General features: G+C 44.7%; 1 protein-coding gene across 1 annotated transcript in view; it reads right to left on the minus strand.

The window, feature by feature from the left end:
* Positions 1–24,296, minus strand: part of COL26A1 (collagen type XXVI alpha 1 chain) — a 184,576-nt gene that overhangs the window by 35,234 nt on the left and 125,046 nt on the right. The window contains exon 5 of the mRNA XM_026063592.1: positions 11,668–11,729. Coding sequence (XP_025919377.1) covers positions 11,668–11,729 — 62 coding nt within the window. The remainder of the gene's footprint in view (positions 1–11,667; positions 11,730–24,296) is intronic.

Below are 24,296 nucleotides of genomic sequence, written 5' to 3' on the forward strand. Positions count from 1 at the left end.
GGCGGCGCAAGCAGAGCTAGCGCAGCGCTGCCGAAGGTTGCATCTGGAGTGGAACCGTTCCAAATCATTTTTATGGGTGATAATAAAAATGTGTTACCACATAATCAACACAAAACAGTGGCAACAGTATCTTTTTCATTAAAACAACATGTTTTAAATGAGTACTCTGCTGATAAATGCTGTAAAAGATTTAAAGGCATGTACAGAATAATCCAGTATGCTCTTTTATAAATTAACTATATATACTTAACAGTCGTTAAAGCTCAAGCCATAGTAAGAAGCTTGTTTTCCCTGGGCACAAAGTGATTCAGGTTGGGAAGTCTCTGGACCTGAAATCGCTGAGAAATTCTAGTTTTTGTAATTAGAACTGAAAGGGTGCTCAAAAAAAGTAAAACAAAATGAGGACAGTTCTCGCATCTGTGGGATCCAGAGGGCCAAATCACAGCAAGAAAAGCACAAGGGATTTAGTCACATCCAAATTTTCAAACTATGCACACTTCTTTCAACAAAGAGCGTCCTATTATAAGCTTGTACAACACATAGCACAAATGGGTCCTTGGGCATTACTGCAAAAGCATCAGAGCCATTCATCTATTTTCTGTCACCTTCTGTTTTTCTTAAAGCTGCCATTGCCGTAGTCAAGGGACCCGAGGAGAATTCCCACTTCCATTAAATAAAAAAAAGGAATTTTCTAGCCCTCTGAGTAAACTGCTGGAAAACGATACCGCAGAGGCTCACAGCCAGAAAGCAAATTAGCAAAACATGTAACGTATTAAAGCCTCGGTATTAAAGTCCGGGCATTTTCTAGTCGATATGGTTGCAGGAGAGGGGAGGATAAGACCAACTCAGGAAGAATGAACAGTTTTGATTGGAAATCCTCATTCCAAGCAGTGCCTACCTGCGTTACTATTAAGAGTTACAAGAGCCATTAGGAAAGAATGGCGAATGGAGGCAGAAAACATCCTAATGACACCATAGAAATGATTGAAATGCATCTTGATGCTGTGGGTAATGTTCACCCACTGTAGAAAGGATAGAGCAGAACTAGACCAGATATTGAGCACTAACTGAAGAGCAGGACCTGCAGTGCCAGGCAGGGCTGATCACTGCAGAAGACAGCAAGGCCTTTTCTCCCAGTTTGTGCAGCATTGCAAAAGGGGAAGGATGACCTCAAGTCAGCAAAACACTTGGGCTCTTGTCTTTTTACAGGTATGGAAACAAAAAGTCAAATCTGAGCCTAAATGGACTCACTGGAGTCTCGGGCAACAGGTCGCACCAGCACGAGGGATTTTCTCTGGCTTCCAGAGTCCCCATCTCCAGTGCAGTCAAAGAGGGTCAGAAAGCTGGAAGTTCAAGTGTAAATGCTGGGACTGCATCCCCTGCCAGCACTTCAGTGGGAAACATGCCTGATGGAGGAGATGGGAACGCAGGAGGGATAACTCACTGCACCGGCCAAGGAGCTTGCAGCCCACAGGCAGAGGTTATTACCTGCAAAACTCAACCCTGGGCCCTCCGAGTCCTGCAGAGCCACTAGGTTCACACCTGCACAGCATCTGGCACTAGCTCTTCTCCCACCACTCAAACCCTGGCTCTTCACTGCTGGGCCTGCTCACATGTAGCCTGGAGCTCAGTCCCAGCTTACTCAGCCCACCTCCCCCCTTTTGCATTTGCCAGCATAAACTTTCTAAACTTCAGACACATACCACATTTCTTGCATCAGATCAAAAGCTCAGCCCAGGGACAATGGAACTGGGAGGAAGGTTTTCATCTTCTTGAGATGTTCAGTGTCAGTGGAGTTTTTGGCTTGTAGCACTTCTCAGGAACCCTATGTTGGTTGTTCCTGCCCATCAAAAGAAGATTTCACAAACAGAGTCTCCTCCCTTCATCTGTCCTCCGCTTGCATTCCTGACATCCCGTAACTAGTAGGTGCTAGAAACAAGGAAAGAACAGCCGGGCTTCCAAAGATTTCAAAATTGATACAACAGGGTTCAGACTGCATTTTTTTCTCTTGATAAAGAACCATGAAAATGCAGGGGAATCATTTGACATAATCCAGATGGATATTATTAATTGATAAACAGGGGATATTTGGTCTCTCAAACATTGACAGAATGAACTCCCCTCTACCCCTTTTTAAAGGGGAGGGAAAGAAACTCTGCATGAGTCCAGCTCATCAGCTAAAAATTCCAATGTAAAATAAGGTTTCCTTGATCTTGTAAAGACACAAGCTGATTAATAATGGTAATTGCATAACTGGTTGGACATATCTTTCTATATAGCAAATTATTTGGCAAATATAAGGGGTTTTTTAATCATTTATCCAGACAGAGCTAAACTGGGAGTTTTACAGCATTTGATGGAGAATGGTATCTCTTTTGTAGCATTACGAAACCTGTGAACAGAAGGCTCCAATGTGGACACAATTCTGACTGCTTGGTTTCAAAAGCCAACAGACACTCAGTAAGTGTCCACCAAAATCTAATAAACCGGGTGCCGAGAGAAAACCTGAGTGACTTCATCCTTATTACATCCTACAAGCTGTGGCCAAAGGGGACAAGATAATCAGTGCATGGAGGAGTTCTCATTATATTGATTAATTATGTAGGGAGCGATAGCTGATGTCATTGTATTGACCCGCAGCAGACCAAAAGACAAGGTTTATGTCATCAGCTATCGTGTGGAAGACACAAAACTTTGAAGCAAAGGCTTCTGCCAATTCACAGGTAACGCAGTCCATGATCTTCCTGCAAAGATATATTTTTGCACAGCTCCAAGGGATTTCTGAAAAGAGGATGCAGCAAGTGACTGTTTCACCAACTGGTATCTTCCGGGGGCAATCGGAGAAGACGACAAACAAAACCACAGGCTGGCATACTAGTTTAGGCAAAATCCAGGCAAAGTTCAGCATATCATCAGATCAACGAGGCTTTGCTGGAGAGGCAGAGATGAGGACCCAGAGCGCAGGCAGCGAGGGGAGAACGGGGGACGGGCTCCTCCCTGCAGGCAGGCTCCTGGCAGCCGCGGCCCTGCTGGGTCACAGCACTCGGAGGTGCTTGGGGAGCTTCGCTACTATTGCTGCAAATTGGAGATTCGCCTCCGCTGCTGTGAGCCCACGCAGCCTGCCACCGCTGGCATCCCTCCGCATTAAAGCCAGGGGGAGAAGCAGGATGTGGAAAGGATCCAGCAATCCTTCCAGTGCCGTGCTAAGAGCTCATTGCAGAGCGAAGTACACAAAAGAGCTCAGAGTGAAATCAGATCCCCCCCCTATTACTTTAAAACACCTGATAAAAATAAACCGGAGCTATAACCTTCCACCCTCAAAATCACATCATTCTTCTCTGCCCAATTTATTGCTTGTCACCTGCCGGGGATGTAACAGCGCTACGGACGTGGAGCCAGGCCAGTCTGAGATGAAGTCAGTCTCGTGAAAGTAACATCTGTTCTCAGCTTTAAGATCCGCTCTCTGCTTCTCATCAGGTGAGAAGCCCTCAACTGTGGCTGAGAGATTTGCATCAGCCGGCTCCAATAGGCTGAAGCTGCCTTGCACGCTCGCCTCCTCCGCTCAACTCTAAACGAAAAGCTGCAAGAAGAAACTGCCACAAGTGGAAAAGAGAAGGGGCTTAGTCCCTTCCTTGCTTGATCTGGTGCAAATCAGGTTTTTACTTGGCTGAAAAAAATGGCCCCCAAGTCACTTTTCCCTTATGACCTTATTTTCCTTATGAAGCTCCACCAGAATTTCAGATGAGAATTGAGTGGAAGTGTGCATTTCTGGGCAAAGCAAAGGATCTGAACCCTTATGTCCCTTGGGCTCTTCACACAGCTCCCTCTCTGAAACCTACTTTTTGTCCACAGGAGTACTTCTCTTCTTTAAAAACAAAGTTGGTAAACTTAATATTCCCAGGTAGTAGACACACAAAAGCATTTGCTAACACAGGCATGAGATTTGCTTGGCAAAATAAGTTGCATGTTATAGGAAAATAGAAATTTTCGAAGTTATTGTATACAAATTTTAAATGCATCTGAATAAAAACGCAGACCTTGTAACTATAAGAGACTTTGTATGAGGGGGGTGGTGGAGGAGGAGTTCTTTAGAGTCTTTTTGTGGTTCTGGCAAATGATTTACAGCATTTGCCAAACACATGGAACAGTCTTAGGGGACAGATTTCCTCATCAGTCCAACAGTGATAAGAAATAAGATCCAACGATTACTAGAGTTGAGAATGAAAAGATTGTAACTGTCATTCTGAAGGACAGAGGCATGTTCAAACAAGAGAAAGGCCATTATCTGAACTTCAAGTGTCCTAATTGGAAGCATGACTGTTGCTCGTTAGGAAAAGGCCAAGGAGACAGATGGAAAGTTCATATCTGAACATTGATTAAAAAAAAAAAAAAAGTGGTTTGCCCACCAAGTTTTGGTTCATGGTCTTCTCTTTTAAAAATCAGTTATGAAAATGTACTCTATTCTTAGGGACATTTGTTACATTAACTGACCTACAGAAACTCAGTAAATATTACAAATTTTAAAAGAATTGATTTAAGGTTGTTTTTGCTACTAAAAACCAGCTGGTTATTATACAGCTTGCTGCCTGATAGCCTACAATGTTCCTTAAATTCAATGCACTGTCACAAACAGAAACGCAGGCTTTGCACAGGGTCATCAGGAAACCTTAGAGATTCATTAAGCCATCTTTCTCTACCGAACAAAAAGAAAATAAATAACTGCAAGTGGCGATCCCATGTATAGCCTGGAATACCCATGAAAGCCCTTGAAATATCAAGCAATCACTAATGTTCACTCTCTAGCCCCAGCCGCAGCCTCGCAGCCAAGGAACTGGGTTTTCACTCCTAGAGTATCTTCCAGCCACGTTACAGTACCATGAAACATATCCTATTTTCCAAATATTTCTCCACTACAGCAGGCCTGTTAAAATGTCTATCAGAGAAGGAAAAGGCAAACCCCATAAAGTTTCACAGATAGCTGTCAGCATTTCATTAAGCCGCTTGTAAGATGGGGCAGATTTAAAAGCATTTCATACAACTATTACATTAAAACGCCAAAAAATGGTGCTTCATAATCAAAAGATACAGGGTAGTGAAGGTGCTGCGTGGTCACGTCTTCTAAATGAATGGGGTGACTTTATATAAATAGCAATGTATTGATCAAAACCGTGTACAGTGCAGAGATTTTCTTTAAAACCTTTCAGAACCTTCTGCGTGGGGAATCACATTACAAGGACTGTTTTCATGCAAAAAGTATGCATGTCATTTATCAATCACACAATGAATCAGTCAGACACTGGATTTGTAATGTTATCTCCCCGCATTAAAGTTGTAGTGAAATGCCACAAACTTCCCAAAAGTAGTGTCAGGAGATAAGACTGGGTTATATCAACTCAGATCAAATGCTGCATTTGAGCTCCAACCAAAAGCTGGGATTAATATCACACTGCCTGTAACCCCGTGATGGAGTTTATTAAAAGAAACTGGGGCTGATGGAGAATAAAACGAGCAGAAATTTTCAGGCAGCTGCCTGCTTGCTTTCCTGTAAGCACGGCACTCCATGGGCAGCGATGCTGCTCTCCTCTGGCCACTACAACTCTCTTGAGTTTCAGTGGGGTGGTTTGGGCTTAGACCTGTGTCACGGGAGGGCAGCACGAGGCTCAGGGCATTATTCTAGCCCAAAAGGAAGAGCTGTACCCTATTCCCACTAAGAAGCTGTGTTGGCATAAGGAAAAGGCTTACCTTTGAAATAAAAGTGGGGTTGATTCCGCCCTCCCACCACTGAGGCTCCACAGGGTCAATAGTGCTGTAGTAATGTCAAGCAAGATGTCATGGGAAAGAAGTAAGATTCAAAATATTTGGGGTTTGGCGAGGAGGTAGTTTTCTTCCCTCCCTGCACTCCTTGGCCCCAGAACATCCTCCCCAAGGCAAATTCCTATGCCCTGCAGATTTCAAACTCAACACCACCAATCAACCTTCCAAACTTCAGACACCCAAACGAGTCTGGTATCAACCAAACGGAGCAGGCAAATTTCAACCTGCATCCAGGCCAGACGACAGGGTAACTCGAAACAGGGGAGATCAGAATGGAACCTCATTCTAACTCACTTCACCTCATTTTTTGCCAAAATAATTCATACAGCCACAAGGACAACCTAGATCAGCGTTACCGAGAGCACAAGATGAAAAGAAAAAAGGTTGTTTTGCCTTACTGTTCAGCCATGTCTCATTGTCTCTCTCTTCCCCAAGGGCTATATAAGCCCCGGTCCCTAATGAATCATTTTTCATTCCGTCTTCTCTATGTTTATTCTTGCTTCTCAATTTCTAAGCCAACTCTCATATTACAAAATCAGAGGGTTACTTTTATTACCTCATTTGGACACTGATCTTACAAGTTGGATGAACCAACTCATCCTTGTAATAGGAAAGATGAGAGTAATTCTGATTACATTCCCCGTTTTCAAGGGGATGTCTGCAATAACATGCAGAAGAGGAGGAGGGAAAGGAAGAAATCACAGACTTAGAGCCTCTTCTTCCGCAGCTGAGCTCAAGTTTCACATACACTTGCTCGTCACAGCCACTGGAGGACAAACATGCATTTTAAGTATCCTCACACATAATCCAGAAAGGCTCTTAGATCCTTCATTGCAGAGGTGTGAGGAAGAGATTGTTCTTCACTTGTGCCTAACCTACCATTAAACAACACTTCTTACCCAGCACTTCTGCCCAGGCCCACAGTGCCTTCGGAGATAGTTTTCCATCCATTTCCTCTCACCTCCGGCTTTGCAGTAGTTACAATGAGTCTACACTGGCTCCACATGCTGCAGAGCACTTACAGGATATGCCAGTGGTCTGACCCGCTTGAAGCTGGCCAGCTGAGGTGGCTGATCTTATCCATTGCCCTTCCCCGAGCTCACCACTGTCATGCTGGGCTGAAATTCAAAAGGGCAAAACCAGCAGAGTCACTCATGGGTCACCTTTTCTGATTTATACTCTTGAATTGCAAGTCCCCCCTCATATCACTGGAATGCCTCCTCTTTGTTGATTTGGTTTTGTCATAAATAATACAGTGATTATCTCAAAGTTTCCCACGCAGAGTACTTCAACCGCAGCATGCGCACAGCAAAGGAGTTCTGTATTTTCTCAAATCCAGTAAGACACTTTTCCACATCAATTAAGGCCTGAAAAGCCAGAAGTCCTATTAGACGTGTGTGTTGGCAGAGCAGAAAATTGCCAGATGACAACTATCCTGTGGTACCCACCCTCTTTCTCTGATGGCATGTGAGGGTACCATGGACCACCTTCCATTCCCCACAAGGTAGGTGCAGTCAGACTAGCAGGCAAAAAAACAGGAGTCCATCAGCTGCTTGTGTTAACTTCTTCCATTTGTGCTCTTACCCTACTGTAAAAGCAAGGTGAGCAAGAAGGTCATGGAAGGAAATCCTGTCCCAGAACTAGGTATGTTCCCCACCTAGGAAATTCCAGAGTGAGCAGGAAAGGTTTTCTATGAGTGTAAGCCTTCCCCATCCATCCCTTAAAAGCCTGAAGGAGAGAAATCATGCCATACAAATGCACTTTGGCTGCTCATGTGGCTTCTCTCCTACTCTGGCAGCTTCAGCTACCTACATTAGTGAATGTCTTAAACACAAGTCTCCCAAGTTGTAACTTTTTAAGCTGCAGTGGGATGAATCATGCCCACACTGCAGGGCCTGGTGCCTCACCGGAAAGCAAAGATCCCTGTAACACAAAAAGTTGTTCACTGAAATTGGTCAGTCGGCACGTCAGCCTCCTTTTCTGCCTTTCTCCACCACAGCACTGTGAGAGGACAGCCCTCTTGAGTCATCAGCATCATGTATCACAGTCTCAAAACACACCACGAAGTCTCCATGTGAGCCCACCCCGTCACTCCAATATTCCCTGAACAGCTTCAAGCTGGTGTTGCGGTGAGACATGCCATTACAAGAAGATGGTTTGGGGAGCTGAGAGGCAGCCAACACATCCAGACCGTTCTTTCAACAAAATACGGCTCTTTCTACAAAATCCAGAACAGGATTGCAGACAATAGTAAATAAAGGTAAGCATCTTTTAAAGGGCACTGGCCTAATCCAACTATTATTGGATAATAATCACTGAGGGCATTACACTGCCACATAGACCAAACGTGAACTTAAATTAACCAAGGGCAAATGAACGCATTTGTCTTGTGTACGGCACCAGCATTCAAATAACATTGCTTTACTCTCCACTTAAGTGCTACAGTTGATTTTTGCATAGCATCCACAGCTTATCAAAGTGGAAAGCAAAAGGTGGGTGATTAAATTGCTGTGTGGTCCTGCAGAAGGCACCCTTGCAGAGACATGACTCTTCAGTGCATCACAGTAGAAACAAATTACGAAGGTTTTTAAAATGTTTCCTAATATCAAAACTAACCGGTTCAAAATCTAAACCAGTTTCTCAGTGATGATGATTAAAAAGCAACCTGCCTAGGGATAAATTATAACTGCCTGCTGCAGGAGTCTTTGTCTCACCTGCAAAACATCCAATTCCAGCCACTAATGGAGACAAACCATGGGATAAAGCAGACCACTAAGCTCATGCAGCCTGGCAAAATCTACCCCAAGAACAAGCCATTTGTAAATGCTAGGATTCATTTGATTTTTAACCTCTAAATTTTCCCCTTTTTATTCCATTTGATAGCTCCTGGTAGATAATATTATTTTGGTACCTGCACTCTTATCCAGAAAGCATCAAATGCTGCCAGCTGCCCTGATCTGCCTAGAGTATAACTCCTTTCCCTCAGTAAAACCAAACCCTGTGATGAGCTTTGCTCCCACCTTGGCTCTGGGTGGTAGCATAGTAAAGTCAGAAGGAAATCCGTCACAGCAACAACCTATATTGCCTCATCAGCTCCCCAAAGTACACAGGTTTCCCTTGCTTTTGTGACTGGGTAAGACATAAAGGAATATTATCAAGGTACAGAAAGGCTGACTTGGAAACACAAGTCTTCCAAGCTGAAACTTTTTAAGCGGCAGTGAGGATGAGATGTCACACATAAATGCTTACATTTAAGAGCACGTGGCTAAAATACAGGATGACAGCACTCCTTCTGCAGGCCAGCCAGCCTCAAGAGGCAGTGTTTGCTTTGCATTACAAGGTGCCTGGGACTGCAAAACACTGCAGCACTAAAACACACAAAGACACAACACTCTAAGCCCAAGATCAACTCATGGAGTTGACAAGAGTCAACACCACTGAAATGTCTCTGATTCCTCGAGCACAACAGGCTCCACCAGCTGGTCAAGTCTTTTTTTCTTTCTGTTTATTCAACAGCTTTCCAGCTACGTGGAGACTTGGAAGGCCACAGCTTGTCTCAGGATTGGAGCAGTTCTTGTGGCAGAAAGCTGTCACTCTGCGATCTATGGCTCCGAGTTATTCAAAGCTCCACGATCAAGAAGGCAGAGAGGTGTTCTTTTGGCTCCGGCTGGGACTGAGACAGGACCAAAACATGTTAAATGCCATCTTCAGGGTCCACCAGGCTATATCTTGGCACTGAACTTTGCAGGCATCGACCTCACTGTTCCTCATGTCAGATGGTCCAGAGGACTGCAGTCATCAGCTGTCAACACACCACATTCACTGACTGATGAGTCCGTGCTCCCTCTTGAACGCAGAGCAGGCTGCAGCACGATAGCTGCCTACATGGGAGATCTTCAGAAGCATTTGCTAAGGACAGCACATCTGTTTTCCCAATCGGGACAAATTCCAGTTGCTTCACAAGTGTCCCAGGTTAAAGTAGGAGACAATGCGTTGATGCCTTCATTCGAGCTCCCACATAGAAGACAAGCAGCCAGCACTTCCCAAATACCTTGGGAAGCAGGCATTTGATGCCAATGCCAGAGAGCAGGCTGCTTTCCAGCGATGAAAATGTCACCTGATTTAAGCCAGCTTCATTTCTGCAAGACAAACCCATTGACCTGGGTGCAGTTTCACTCTTGAGCTAAGTCTTCTTGAGGCGATTCAGGCAGGTAGGACCTCCCTCCTACTCTGCCAAGTCCCACCAGGGGCACGACTGAAGTTGGCACTAGCCTCTTACAGTTTGTTATCTGACACAGGTACTGAACAGCACAAGCCAACAGAGCCTAGAGGCTGAGGTCAGGACTCTGAAACAAGTCTTTGCTTATGATTTTCCAATAAGCCAAATACAGAAATTCCTGGAAGGCCAAGGAAGGTAGAGCTGGCCACAAGCTAAGTATGGGAGGGCTGATTTACATCTGAGGCTGGTCTCTTGTCTTACTTGGACCCGGGACTGCACATGCAGAGGTCAGTTACTAGCCCCTCTTTCCACTCCTACCGCCTCCAGCTCGTAGCTGCCAAAGAACACCCACCTGCCAGGTCTCACCGCTTTGCAAAACAACCTAGTTCATCTTTGTCCTTTGTACTACAACAGTTGTTTTCACTCGAACAATTCAGCTCCCCAGAATTTCATTCCCCTTCGCTTCATTTTCCCATAGTGAAATATAACTTTGAAGGCCTTTGAGGAAGTTCCAGACAACATTGCTCATTTCAACTCAGACAATTCCCAAATTACCAGAATACCATGCACTGGCCCCAAAAACACCACGCATCCACCCCTCCTCTGCAAAGGTTTCTCCCCAAATTCTTTTATGTCACTGATAACCATCAGTTAATGAATAATAACAGCAGCACATGCCATAAAGGGACCCAAGCACTATATCTAACAACCAGGATTGGGCTGTCACAGGAGGGACCAGAGATCAAAGGGGACTGACTGACTCAGCTTCTTTGTTGCTAGACTGTAACAATTCATCTGACTCCCAGTAGGTAGAAATTAAAACGATTTGCAGAAAAACACAATGTGAAGGTCTGCCCTTAACGTTTTTCTCCACTAAACTGTGCACAAAAGCCTCCCATCTCTCAGAAAAGGCACAAAACCCAGGAATGGATAGTATCTGAATAGCAAGCAAATGAACTGTCCTCAGAAAAAATGACATATTATTACTCTTTTATTTTGCACTCCACATTGGCAAGGTTTCTACAGGGCATTTTAGGGAAAGAGATCACAATTGCAGGTTATTTCTTTCCTGAACTAAGGGGATCACTGCTTTACATCCCTCCACTATTAACCAGTTCAGTCAAGAGATTTTTTGTACAGCTCCAGGCGCTGCCCTCTGTTTCTTAGGCAAAACCTGAGTGGTTGACATCAACACGTTCCAACCAAGAGCCACAAGCAGTTATTATTTCCTAGCAGTGGCACAGCTAATGCTGACTGTCCACCCCACGCCCATGGCAGTAGAACAGGGGCTAAGGATGGACACTTGCTGCAAGCTCTTTGTCCTGATGGTACCACCTAGCCACCTACCTTTGGTCTCACTCTGGGCAGGCACATACAGAACTTGCAGTAAAGCAGACAGCAAGCGCTAGCTGAACTGTGAGGACCAAACAGCTCTCTTGCCCAGAGCTGGTTATTCTGGGATCACTTTGTGTCACATCAGATGAGCAGCTGGGTGAGCTCTGCAGTCCCTCCTCACTGGATGGGTGGAATGACAGATGCATGATCTCTCCAGGGTTGCCAATTCACCATCTTTTTCGCTGTCAACAAACTCCTGGAAATTTTTGCGAAAAAGAGCAATAAAGCCATGCCCTTACCTTGGCCTCAAGTGTGTTTAGCCTCTCCGTCATATCCGCTAGTCTTGTGCAGTTCATGCATTCTAGAAAGAACAAAGCAAAACGATGTAATCTCTGCATACTTTGCATTTTCATCTACATCTTTAAATCTGCAATCCCTGATCTCCTTTTCATCTAAGACACAAAAAAAAGCGCTTCAAGATCACTTATGGGGGGAAAATAAGTATTAAACTCTATTGCACACATAAGTAGCCACAGTTACGTCACATGAACCTTTGTTTCTGGATGTTCAGTGGTGCAGAACATGGAATTGTGTTCTCAATAGGTAAAAGGTAGGTGAGGAAAAGATGAGTTTTAAGACTTTCCATGGTGACAACCAGTATGATCTGTTGTGTCTCTGCAGCAAAGTACTGGTGACATGTTCTATCACGAGCACAAGCTGATGTGGCATGTGCTCCCACCTCACAGGACATCAGGCCGCACAACCACTACTCCCACTGAGCTCACTGCCGTACTAGCTCCTGGTGAAATGTCCAGGAAACCAATGAACACACAAAATGCCCTTCTCTGTGGAGTCCTGGTCCACCCTCAAGCTCCCAGGCCCTGTTACCACTCCTGTAACAAATAATCAGTCTCAGTGACAGCGAGAAAAAACAAGACAGACCCCAGGGCTGAAGTAGACCAAAGCTGCAGCATGAAGTAGTTTATATCTCACTTTACTGCATAGAAGCAAGAGATAGGCAGTAACCACCAAAGGGGTCTTGACAGGATGCCTTACCAAGAACAAACGTTAACTTAATGGGCTCTGAGTGCAGTTTAAAATGATTGCTTGATACAAAGGACACCACTTATCTAAACAGGAGGCCTGCTGCTTTGCCTCTGTTTTCATTTCAGCAATTTTAAAGTGAGTGAAGGAGGATAAAGCCCTGAACAGAGATTTAATCAACAAGGCACTTTCCCATCACTTTGCAGTAATGTTGAACTGCACATTCCCAGCTATCAGAGAAGCTTTCCAGACTGGTCCATTCACCTATCACAACTTCTGAAATGCAACAGTTTTTAAAAAGGGAAAATGACTTGTAACATAAAGTATTATAGAGAATAAACCATCTGCACTCCTGTGATGAATCACTGTCTGCTCACGTCCCACAGATGAGAAATACATACCTGTGTGCATTTCTGGTCTCCTTAAGGGCCAGAGCCAGTTCTCCCTGATGGCTGCTGAAGCAGTATTTAACACGGGTATTTCCATAGGGCTGGGGGGGCTAACCAATAATTTTTGAGCTACTTAACAGACCATTTGGGTGCAGTTCTCAGGCTGAGGCTGCATCAGTGCAGGGGACGTTGAATAACCCCAGTGCCTAGCTATGGGAAGGAATGGGTGAACATGAGTGCTCAGATCAAACATCACAAGGACGTCTGGGACTCACCTGTGCCCCGGCAAGTCCTGGCCCATTTCGCACGAGGGCCCCTGAGGAACGTCTTCAGTCTTCACCCACAAACACTTCCCAGTTTTATGAAGCACATGATGCGTACTCAGGGCTATCAGCCATACAAAGATTTTAGAATGTGGCTCCTAGGGTCAGGAAGGTTGACTGCTCCACATTACTGATTTACAGTCTAAGAAGATTGTCTGAGTGCTAATGGCAACCAATCACCCATTGCATAAACCTTTCAAAGAAATTTGCTCTCTCTGTTCTCCAAGGAGCACAGAAAATCTCCAGGAGGAGCTGTGCAGCTTCCCAAAGGAATTAGACATATACCTTCCACTTCATAATGCCCAACATTTTGCAAATGAAGCATCTCAGGCACGCTTGGACTAAGGAATTTCTTCACAGGTCAGTAATATCATGGACTTTCTTTTGGTCAAGAGGAAATAACATTTATTTATTTTTATTTCCTGCAACAAATCTTGGGCAACAATATATCTTGGCCTGAATTGGCCCATGAATATGCAAGTGCCGTAAGTCCCACAGTGAGGGTGAGGCTTGTTTGGTCTGGATCTGTTTGCGGGGTGTGAAACAGGGAATTATGTTCTGTATGTAACCGGCTTCATGCTTTTGATCTTGCTCACCCCCATAGAAAGATAAGACTGAATAATTCCAGTGCTCCCAAGAGCCAAAAAAGCGTACCAGATGTGTTACAAGGCAAATAAAATATGGAGTCCTATTCTCCCCTCTGCTGGCTTGCACATATTAATAACTCCCGTAGGTTTCAGAAAGACTGACTTGGACTGTCTGAAATTCATCTCTGTGCAGAATATGAGATGGATAGATCACTTAAGCACTCTTTGGAGAACTCAGGTCATAAAAAGGGTTTGTACCACCCCTCTGCAGAGGCGTGAAACAACCAACCCACAAGGGGAGAAACCACCAGCTTACAAGGGGAGAATACTCTGATTGTCCGTGTCGGACCGAATGTAGGAACAGTGCTGGTCCAGCAGGTCCTTCCACTCTCGAGGGATGTCTCAAAATGCTCTCTCGCATGTATTTGTGGGACACAAGGTAAGTTTTAGAGGAACAAAATGACCGAATGGGGGACAGGAGGCAGCAGTGCCACTGCACTACAGCTCTGGGTTGGTGCTAACATCATTTTATTGTCAGTGATGACCAGCAAAACATAGGGAAAACATAGCCTAGGTCAGCTAGAGAACTAACCAAGCCCAAGTCAGATTTGAACTCTGATCTTTTCCTTCTTGAAGTGCCTGGAAACCCAGCTCCACATGCAAGGAACTTGGCCTGGACCCAAATGTCATTTGACTAACCCAGAAAGCAGATGACCTAATTATAAAAGATCTTATTACTACAGCAAATTGTCCTGCAAGCAAACCCTCGTGACATTTACTCGGCTAACAAACAGACAATGCTTTCAAACATGAAGAGTGAGATGAATGCTTAGTATCGCTATTACAAGACCTATATTCAGTGCTCACTCCGACCACACCGGGGACAGGAGTGCTTCAAGGGCAGGGGTTGTCTGTCCTTGCAGAAAGGCTGAGGAGATGGTGACAAATCAAGCTGCTAAATATCTTCCCAAACCACTATGCTCTGAAGTACTTAGTATCTAATCCCAATGGCTGGCAATTCCAAGGCCTGGGCCCATAAAGTGGAATTTTCTGATCAGGGAGAAAGCAGCCTGCTTTATTAAAACTAGCTTGAGAGTCTCACATCATTATTTCACGTACAATGAATATAACATTGGGGCAAACGCACATACTCTCTGACCTGGAATTCCAGCGCAGACGCTCTCCATATCTGCAGATATTCATCACTTGTTGCTACACACAACCACAGTTTACTTCCCTCATATTCCTAGTTGGCAGACTTGTATTTTTCCAGCTAAACTCAGAGCAAGGAGTTGTGATTTCGCTCTGTGAAGCCCAACCTCAGAACACATGGTAGGATTTGTTTTAGAAATATTCCAGCAGGGAGGATAAATAATTGAGATAACAAACATAAGATTGTCCCAATGCATCGCGTGACACCCAGTCCATCTCCATAATGTCTCACCGTTACCGTCCCAAAACACTTCTCCCTTCCTGGGCTCCCCCTCCGCTGGTCTTGCCCTCACTGGATGCGTGCGTAGAGCAACGCAACGCGAGACCCTGTGCCAGTGCTTCTCTTGGACACGGATCTACGTTTCGTTCTCAGTGAAGGGCTGCAAGCCAGCACCGCTGCAGCTCTGGGCTCGGGTAACATCTGGGGTGCTTTGCAAGCGGACACCAGCAGCTACGTCTGCGGCTTCCCCTCTGGATATCTGCCTCTGACAAGCAACTTACGGCAGTGGATGACCGACTTCAGGTGCTGCCTTGCACTTGGCGTTCCCACTTTGCAGGTCTCGAGCAGCATTAGCATAATTGAATCATTAAATAGTTGCACGTTTCAGCTGCTCAAGGCTGAAAGCCCCAGAGGACTTCAAACTCCTCACCCAAAAAGAGATGAACAAAACAGGCACGATTTTGTAGCTGCCAACAGCTTTATACCAAGAGGGCTCTAATGATTTCAGCACGATTATCGCACTGGTGCTGAGGGGAGTAAAAAAATCAGGCCGACTTTCACCATGGGGCTGCGGGTCAGAGAGGTCCATGGAACAGCAAAGCCGCCTCTTGGCATCTCTGCCCCATTTCTCAGCCCTGACAGCCCACGCTCGTTTGTATACTCAGAGTCTCTGCAGAATATTAAAAGGGCTTTTGGTTTCCCTGCAGCCAGATGCTCAGGAGATATAAATTGCACAGCTCAACTGAAGTCAAGGGATCAAGGCTCTGTCTCTCTTTTTCTTGATGGATTACTCCAAAATTCATATTTCAGAGGGGAGGAGGAGATGGTTTATAGCAAATGAAAGGGGAGACCATTCTGGAATCACAAAGCCTTTGTTTAACTAACTAAAAGGGTTTGCAGCCGGCTTCCTCAAGGCCGTATTTTGCCATCACTGGGAACTCCAGCCTTGCAACGCAATGGGGCATAGCACAGAGCCAGGCTTCAGGACATAAGAATTGCAATCCCAAATCTTGCTGCAACCTGCTTGGGGCTCTGAACAATACACTTTCCTCCTCTGAGTCTCAGTTTCCTTTTGTATTTTTAGCATAACGTTTCTTTTGTAAAGGCCATGAGATCAGAGGTTGAGAAAGGACTAAATGTTACATACACAGGACTAAATGAGTATGTTTGATTTTGGTGATAAAACCTGCCTGGGAACTCCTCCCTCAGCATTTAATAACTTCCACCGCTTTTCACTGTGTTTTTCAGAAACAAACACCCCCAAGGAGCACCAACAGGGTTATCCCTGCTGCGGAGGGAGCCATGCAGAGCCAGGAGAAGGTGTCACAGCCAGCCTGCACGTTTGGTAGCGGGACCGAGCTGCAGCTCCACAAACTGGACCACAGCAGCTCCAGCCGGAGCCCAAGCACTGTAGGATCAGGGCACGTCTCCACGCACCCCACTCTTATGATTTGGAGAGCCCTGCATTGCAAATCAGTAAAGTACAAGTTGAATAGATCCATTTTGAAGAAAATTTCGTTTTTCAAAGGAAGTGGGAGGCAAGGTTTTTTTTTCAGATAGTGGGATGGACACCTTTCTTTAAATCTCTGGGAAGAGAACAGGGCAGCCCCTGAGCAAAGCGGGAAGAACAGCGGTGGAGGCAGCTGGATTCCTCCAGGCTCATGCAGGCAACTGTGCTGCTTTAGAAGGAGAAAAGGATGAAGCTTGAAACGCCCGAGGGGAGCGGGAAGCACAGTAAGTTTTACTGTCAACTCAGCGAGTGGGTAGAGGCTGAGAAGTGACAAAGACATCCACAATCCAGCAGGGAAGCTGCCGTGTGATATACTCAGGTGACAACAGCACTGTCACCACCCCTGTGCTCTGCAACTCTCATTATCAGGCTCAGCTTGAAACGTGCACCAGAGATGTTAGACTTGGAGACTCTCAAGATAAGCCATCAGACTGCTGCCTGGTCTGTTCACTTGTTCACACACGCACACACACACACACTTTAGCCAAAAAAAGCTCAGCAACACTTTCAGACGCCGGCACCAGCAGAAAGTTCAAGGCAAATACCCCAGTGGAGATACGAACGCAGATCTATTGTGCCTACCTAGGTGGCCCTCCATAGGGGACAGCCAACCCAGGCTTGCACCTCCACCCCACTTTAATTTGTCCGATTTGACCCTTCCAGCCTTTCTACATGGATACCAAGTTTCCTTAAGTAGTTTATGTTCTGGCTCTTTGCAAAAGCTTTCGCCAGTGCTCGTGAAGGATAACAGGCCCAAGTCATAAATCACAGCCAACCTGGGATCTGTTTTTTCAACACGTTTCCTCTAATGAGAGTCAGATGTTGGCCAGATAGACTTTATTAATTGTACTTGTTTAGTATCAGTCATGTCTATAGCTCTGTAATGGAGTTGGGGCACGTGAAAGGCTAAGGGCTGATAGCATCAGTGGAGAAGAGAAAGGCTCGGGCTGCCCGGCAGCCTCTGCTCTGAAGAGAAAACAAAAATCAAAGGTGCAGGGAAGTGCAGGAGAAAGAGGTCCTACCCTTTGGGCGGGACATTGCACACCCCAGCAGCGGCTCGGCTCTAGCAGGAAGGACGCAGTTGGAGCAGGAATCGTTTCTGTGCAAGGGGAACCTGTCTGACTTCTGCTTAGCTTGGGATCATTAGGATCCTGCTACAATATTTTCTCTGTGTAATGCCATGATATTTATTTGTTGGGTGCATTGCCGTTTTTCACCTTTTGGCAAAGCCAGTGGCTAGGAAAGGGACCCAGATGGCCCAGGTCTCTCTCACACAGCAGCAATGCTGCAATAGCAAAAAAACCATAAAGGCGAGAGCTCATTAGGTACCTGCAAACGTCTGGGAGGCGGCAGCAACCTGCCTTCCTCTCTCCAACACCGCAGCGAGTTCAGCTGCTGCCGAAATCGGTATTCTCACCGAGTCATAAACATTTCATGCTCTAACTTAAGCAACACATAGACTGGACGCACGCAGGACACAGCCGCACTTTGCAGCCATTTATAGGCACTTCAGAGCAAATCCTCCCTTCTGCTTCCACCATCGGAAAGACGGCAGAGCGAGGCCAGATGCCACCCGGGGGGGACACGTGGGAGGAAGGAGGGATGGAGAGGAGCTGCTGCAGCCCATTTCCCACCCCAGCGCGTCCCACCAAGCGTCGCAGCCGAAGCCGCCCCCGGCAGTGCGGAGCAGCACTTTCTCCACCACGCATCTACAGGAACCGTCAGATGACTCGGGGGGGCTTTGGAGTATGTTCGGGGTTTGGTTTTTGGGCGTTTTCTTTAATTCACCCCAGACAAAAATGGATCAAACCTAGAATCATTTTAAAATCTTACGACTTTCTTCTACCTGAATTTGCCCAAATTTCAGAAAATGGACTGAAAAATACTATTTTTAGACCATCTTTCTTTCTTGCCCCCTTTCTGAGTGAAATAACCACCAAAAACTGTACACTGCTCCCTTTCAATACTCAGTTCCCCATATTCTATGTTCAAAAGCAACGCTCCATTGTGATCTCTCTCTTAAATATATATCTCCATTATAATAAATTCCTCCTTTTTAGCCTTAACTTAACCAGCTGTTTTTAAAAAGCAGCTCAAGTTTCCCTTTTTATAAGAACTGCTATCTGATCTTTTTCTGCTTGTAAAATATTCATACTTAATTTTTGTCTACTTTCTTCTGTATTCTTAAACAGGAAAGGACTTTTTTTCCTCTAGAAAGCAAATACATTTTTTTCATTATCACGAAATTGTGTGATTTTGAAGTATCTGTAATTAGAGAGAAGCAAAACTGAATGAAAAGAAAGTTTGCCACAAAATGCACTTTTGGAGTAGTAACAACTCTTTGAGAACCCAAGTAAAATTTATACATAGTTTCAAGTGAAAACACAGGCATCATTTTTTTAAATTTCTGTAATACTTTCTCTAGATTTTTTTTAAGAATGATTTGATATTTTCTTAATGAGATATTTCTGCCCTTAGTTTTGAAATGACAGTTTTTTCAAAACTCACCTAAATTAAAAACAAAATGAAATGATTAGTCTTAAGTGAAATTAAATGGTTCACTTCCGGTCAAATTAAATAATTTGGATTGACCCAAAACCTTATTTTAGTCATTACATTGTATCAAAAAAAAAATTAAAAATTTCCATTTCAGTTTGTCCCAAATAATTTTTCTTTCCAATTTTTGGGTTTGGTAAGTGACTTCAAAATCTCTATTATTCATTCAGGTCTACTCTTAAACAGCTTGCATCACTCACATTGTTTTATTTAAAATTTCACACATGCACTCTCCCACACCACTAACTAATTTTATACATAACTGCTCTCAGCTTTGGGATTTGTGCTCTTTCACAGTGCCAAAGACCTATTTTGCTGGTTAGGACTGCACTCTGTTAGCACATGGAATTAGGTCATGATCATTTATTCACAGGCAACCATGAGCTGCGAGATCCATGCTCAATTCATCTTTATCTGTCAGAACAAGGTCTAGCAGGGACGGGCTGGATTTTGATGCAACACATTTTGCTAGAAACTTATTACCTATTATTTTTAGAAATACCGAGGACATTTTACTGATGTACCCCAGCATGGATACCTGAAGGCTGAAATGACCCCGATGAAAGGATTTTAGCTATCCAACAAGAGTTTGTTAAAGCCTGGCTGCCCAGGGAGCTGCTGAAGGCTTGGTGCTCTCAAGCCATGCTGTTGGTAGTGTGGGTGCTCGGTCCTTCCGGGTGCTGTACAAAACAACCTCCCTGCCAGCCCTTTACTCCCCTGCTTCACCAATATCTATCACTGCATGGCTGAAAAACACACTGAAGGAAACAAAAAGTCAGAAAATAAAGGCATATTGGTAGTGTGACAAACCTCTCACCACAAGATAAGGGCAAAAGCTTTATCCTTATCTCACTAAAGCCAAGATCCAGCATCTGATCTCCACGGTCACTGAACCAGACTCTCATTCCTCTGGCACCCTCTAATCTATAACATGGAGCAGATTTGCACTGGGACTTGGCTAACTCATCCTTCCCAATCCAGACACCCATGGGAACCACATGAGGCTGGAAAGTCCATCTCAAACTGAGAAGCTACTGGACTCATGTTCCATATAGAAGAGACCGTTTGTCCCTACTGGGTGAAGCCATCAGGTGACAATGGGGTGAAAACGGAGTTAAGTAACATGAAATAAGGAAGCAGATAGGAAGAAAGGAAATGTTTGAATAGAAGATCACCAAAAACTCTGGAGGAACTCTTATAATATCAGTTCTACACCCGCATATCACAGGTTACAGAATCTCTCGCAGCCTTGAGCCAAACACAGTCAACTGGAGTGTATCTTTCAGAAAGACACTCTAGAGCCAGAAAACCTAGCTTTCTTTGGTAAACTGCATTCAAAGTTAATCACAACATGAAAAATGTCCATCTTGTTTCCAGTTTGAACTTCTGACTTTAAATTCTACCCCTACTTAAGTCTTATTACACCATAGTCTCCAAGAACTAAAGGCATACCTTAGAGTTATATGCCTTCTCCCTGCACAAAGTTCCTGTAACCCATAAACATGCTATGTTCAGGATGTTCAATCAAGCACTGGTGGTTCTTCATCCAGAACATTTTGCATCAGCTTCCTTTAGTTAAGAAAAAATTAGCTAAAAGACTAATTAAAAAAAAAAAAACTACTGAAAAAAAAGGTCTGAATTCAGAAGTATTTGCCTCCCTGAACATCAAATCCCACCCCATCTGCCCATACCTTCTACAACAGACACACTCTATTATTATTCTTGGCCCCAAGGGCACTTTTGCAAAGCTTCGATTTCCCAGGTGGACTTTTCAGCTTCAGGTTGAGTCCCGCACGGCAGTTTCTGTTCTCCTGCGCCTGCGTTCCTCCCAGGGGCTTTGCTCTGGGCTCGCAGCTCTTGCGCAACACATCATGGCCCTGCGCAGGAGCAAAACGGCGCAAGGCTACAAGATACTCAGTCTCTTCAGGATCATTACTCTGCCTAATTCTCCTAATTACCCTTTACTGGCCTCTATCTAAATTTCTCTGAGCCCTGCATTGGCCTTTATAGATCTGAGCAGCAGAAAGACAAATCCCTTCCACCTTCCTCTGTAGCCGGGATTGCTCTCTGAAGTCCCAGGGACGCCATGGACTCGGCAGGCCTGGGGACGCTCTCAAATCACCTTGCCCCCAATAATCTGAAGAACAAGGTAACAGTTGCATCAGGTTAGTGGCTAGCACAAGGCTGTGCCAAGGACACCTTTTTTGGTTTCCTTGTTAACTTGTGGGTGGGGAAAAATCTGTAATGGATATATCCATTTGGGGTTAGCGAGATAAATTTGAGTTTCAAATTTTTAAAGCTTTCAAAATAGTTGCACCAACCTGCTTTTCTAACTCATTTTGAGATAAGTCAGAAGATATCCTTAACATTGTGCTGTTATTTTTAACCCCAAACTCACAAAATGCTTCCCAAATCTAGGGACTAAACAAACCTATCACTCTAGCTGTAGCTTGAATTATTTCTATTCGCTTGACTCTTGCCTGGGACACTTCTACTTCACATAGCTGTGACTTCATCTCAGTCAGGAAAATCAGAAAAAACAGTTAAACTTCTCCCTTTATTACAGCTATGGGTTTCTCTTTCAGTGCAAAATGTCTTGCTCTTTCAGCCACAAAAGGACAGGGCAGGACTCAGCAGAGGGCAAAGGGCTTTAATCCACTGATTATTTCAATTGTCATCTCATGGGGTAAGGAATCACCTTCTTTCTCATCTTTGCCCACCAGAGTGGTGTTTCCCAGGTGTGGTCCTTAATGAGTAATAACCGACTGCAGCAGATGAATATCCATTTAATCTCTGGTGAGACCTACTCCCTATTTGCAATTTGCCTGTTTGTGCTCTCTCAGATTTATGACACCTACACAGTGATGAGCACTGTAGCATGAGCGCGCCCAAGAGACATTGTGTTCGTGGTAGGTCAAGGAGCTTCATTTTGAGGTTTTAGCTGCCTCCACCTTGAAACTGTCTTGTCTCCTAATTGCTGCCTTAAACAGCGTGCTCGGACCCAAGAACGAAGGCCCAGCACCAGGGGAGGTTTCTCCTGGAACATGGCAAGCGTTGGGTAAGGCTGCACGTCAGCCAGCCTCCTCTCCTACGCCAGCCACCCCACACATTCAGCTCCAGTATCATGTTACTCTTACAGCTAGGGAGGATTCAACAATGAATTTTGTCCCTCCCTCTGAGCACTGATGAGGAACAGGGAGGCTCCAAGCCTAAAATGGACAAACGCAGGAGAATGGCGCAATTTGTCTGCAATACACTGAGCAGGAACTGGATATCTCCTGAGATACCTTCACCTCCCCAATCCCATACCGTCTTCCCACAACCACGCAACATCAATAATTATTTCTGAGAAACAGGCAACAATACACCGACAAATAAGCTCAGACCAGGCCTTTAAAATTACATGGCTAGAGGATAGACTCTGACAACAGGGATGGTGGTACTTCGCAGTTTCATACGTACACCTGGCTAGGTTGCAGATGGTAGGAACAACCCCAATTCTACTGCAGTCAAAGGAGCTCCTATGTTTTATACCCACCGAGAATTTAGCCCCAACAGTATGATCAGGAAACTCAGAGGTGCTTAAGCAAATCAAATCTCTTAGCTGGTTTAAGTTCATCCTTTTCCATGAAATGTATCTGGAAGACACTCTCCAGCACTTCACAAAAGTTAATCGCCCAAACCCAAACAATCACAGCCCACAAATCCTTTAAACTTTAAGAATTGACTTAATGCTGAACAGCTGCCAGGCACTCGTTCCCTTGCAGCCACAGGAACAGCTTTCTTATCAATAAATGGGAATTCCTGTGTATGCAACACCCAGTAATGGCAATGGAAATGACTCGGTCAAATGCCTCTGCTTTGAGATTAGGATATGCCCAAAAGGTTGCAGGCAACAAAAAAGTGCTAAGTGCCGCTACAGGACAAGCAAAATGCACATTCAAAATAAACAATGGAGCAGTCCCCTTCCAGGAGTGTGAGGACAGCCAGTGTGGGGGCTGCTATAAAAATGTCGACATTTGCTATAAATTGCTGTGTTTCGAGACCCAAGACACTACAGTTTCCCTCAATAGGAAATAACTGGGTTATCTCCAAAAACTGTTGGTAAATGGGGACTTTAATGGTGACAACTGCATCAGTACCAAAGCAATCTCCCATTTTAGCCCAATTAGTGCTGTACTAAATCATCAGCCGAGGTCTTGCCTTTTGCAGTTGAAAGAGCCACATCTGCAAGGCTCTTCAGTTGCATGTGTTTTACATTATGCTCTAGCACAATATGTATAAACTAACACTATTCTACACTTACACAGCACCTCATCTGGAAATCTGAAAGCGATTTATGAATGGTGGGCATCTGTGACATTTTACAGATGGAAATTGAGGCACAGAGGGATTCAGTAATTAGCCCCAGACTTGCACAATGAGTCAGCTGCAGAGCAGAGACCGTTATTTGTTGTGCAGTAACATCTAGCATCCAAACGCGCAGGGAGACAAGCCTTTTCCCTGCCCAAGCTTGCAGGCATGCCCAAGAATGCCACCCAGGTGTGCCTTCAGACCAAGACTGTCCACCAAGAGTCGGTGTGAACGCACACTCCGATGCATGCTCTCCCCCACATAGATGGGTCCCTCTGTTCTTGTAATACAAACGCAGACCAGAAGAAGGGTTAATATGCCTGAAAGTTTGTCTGCTTTTTCCACATCAGTTGATCTAATAAAAAAGATTGATTCTCCCTGCAAATCTGGCCTCACTTTAACAAATCATTTGATTTGACACAAAGGACTATATTCAGATAGTTTAAATTCCACTTTAGTCCCTGAAACTAAAGTTTCTGATGGATTGAATACCTAGAAACAGCCAATAGGAAACACCAGGCAGAGACACCCACCTTGGGTATGGTTTAAAATTATCTGAGTATGGCCAGAAGCATTTGCAGATCTCTCTATACTGTAGTGGTTATGAGTCTATGAGGAACATCACAGTGTTACTGAAAACACCAGCCTTTTCTACACCTTATAGAAATACAGCGGCAACTCACATTTCCAAAGCACTTGCAGTATGTAAGCCTAACACCATATCACCTTCCTAT

Source organism: Apteryx rowi, unplaced genomic scaffold (genome assembly GCF_003343035.1).
Source record: "Apteryx rowi isolate R43461 unplaced genomic scaffold, aptRow1 scaffold_20, whole genome shotgun sequence".
Lineage (NCBI taxonomy): Eukaryota > Metazoa > Chordata > Aves > Apterygiformes > Apterygidae > Apteryx > Apteryx rowi.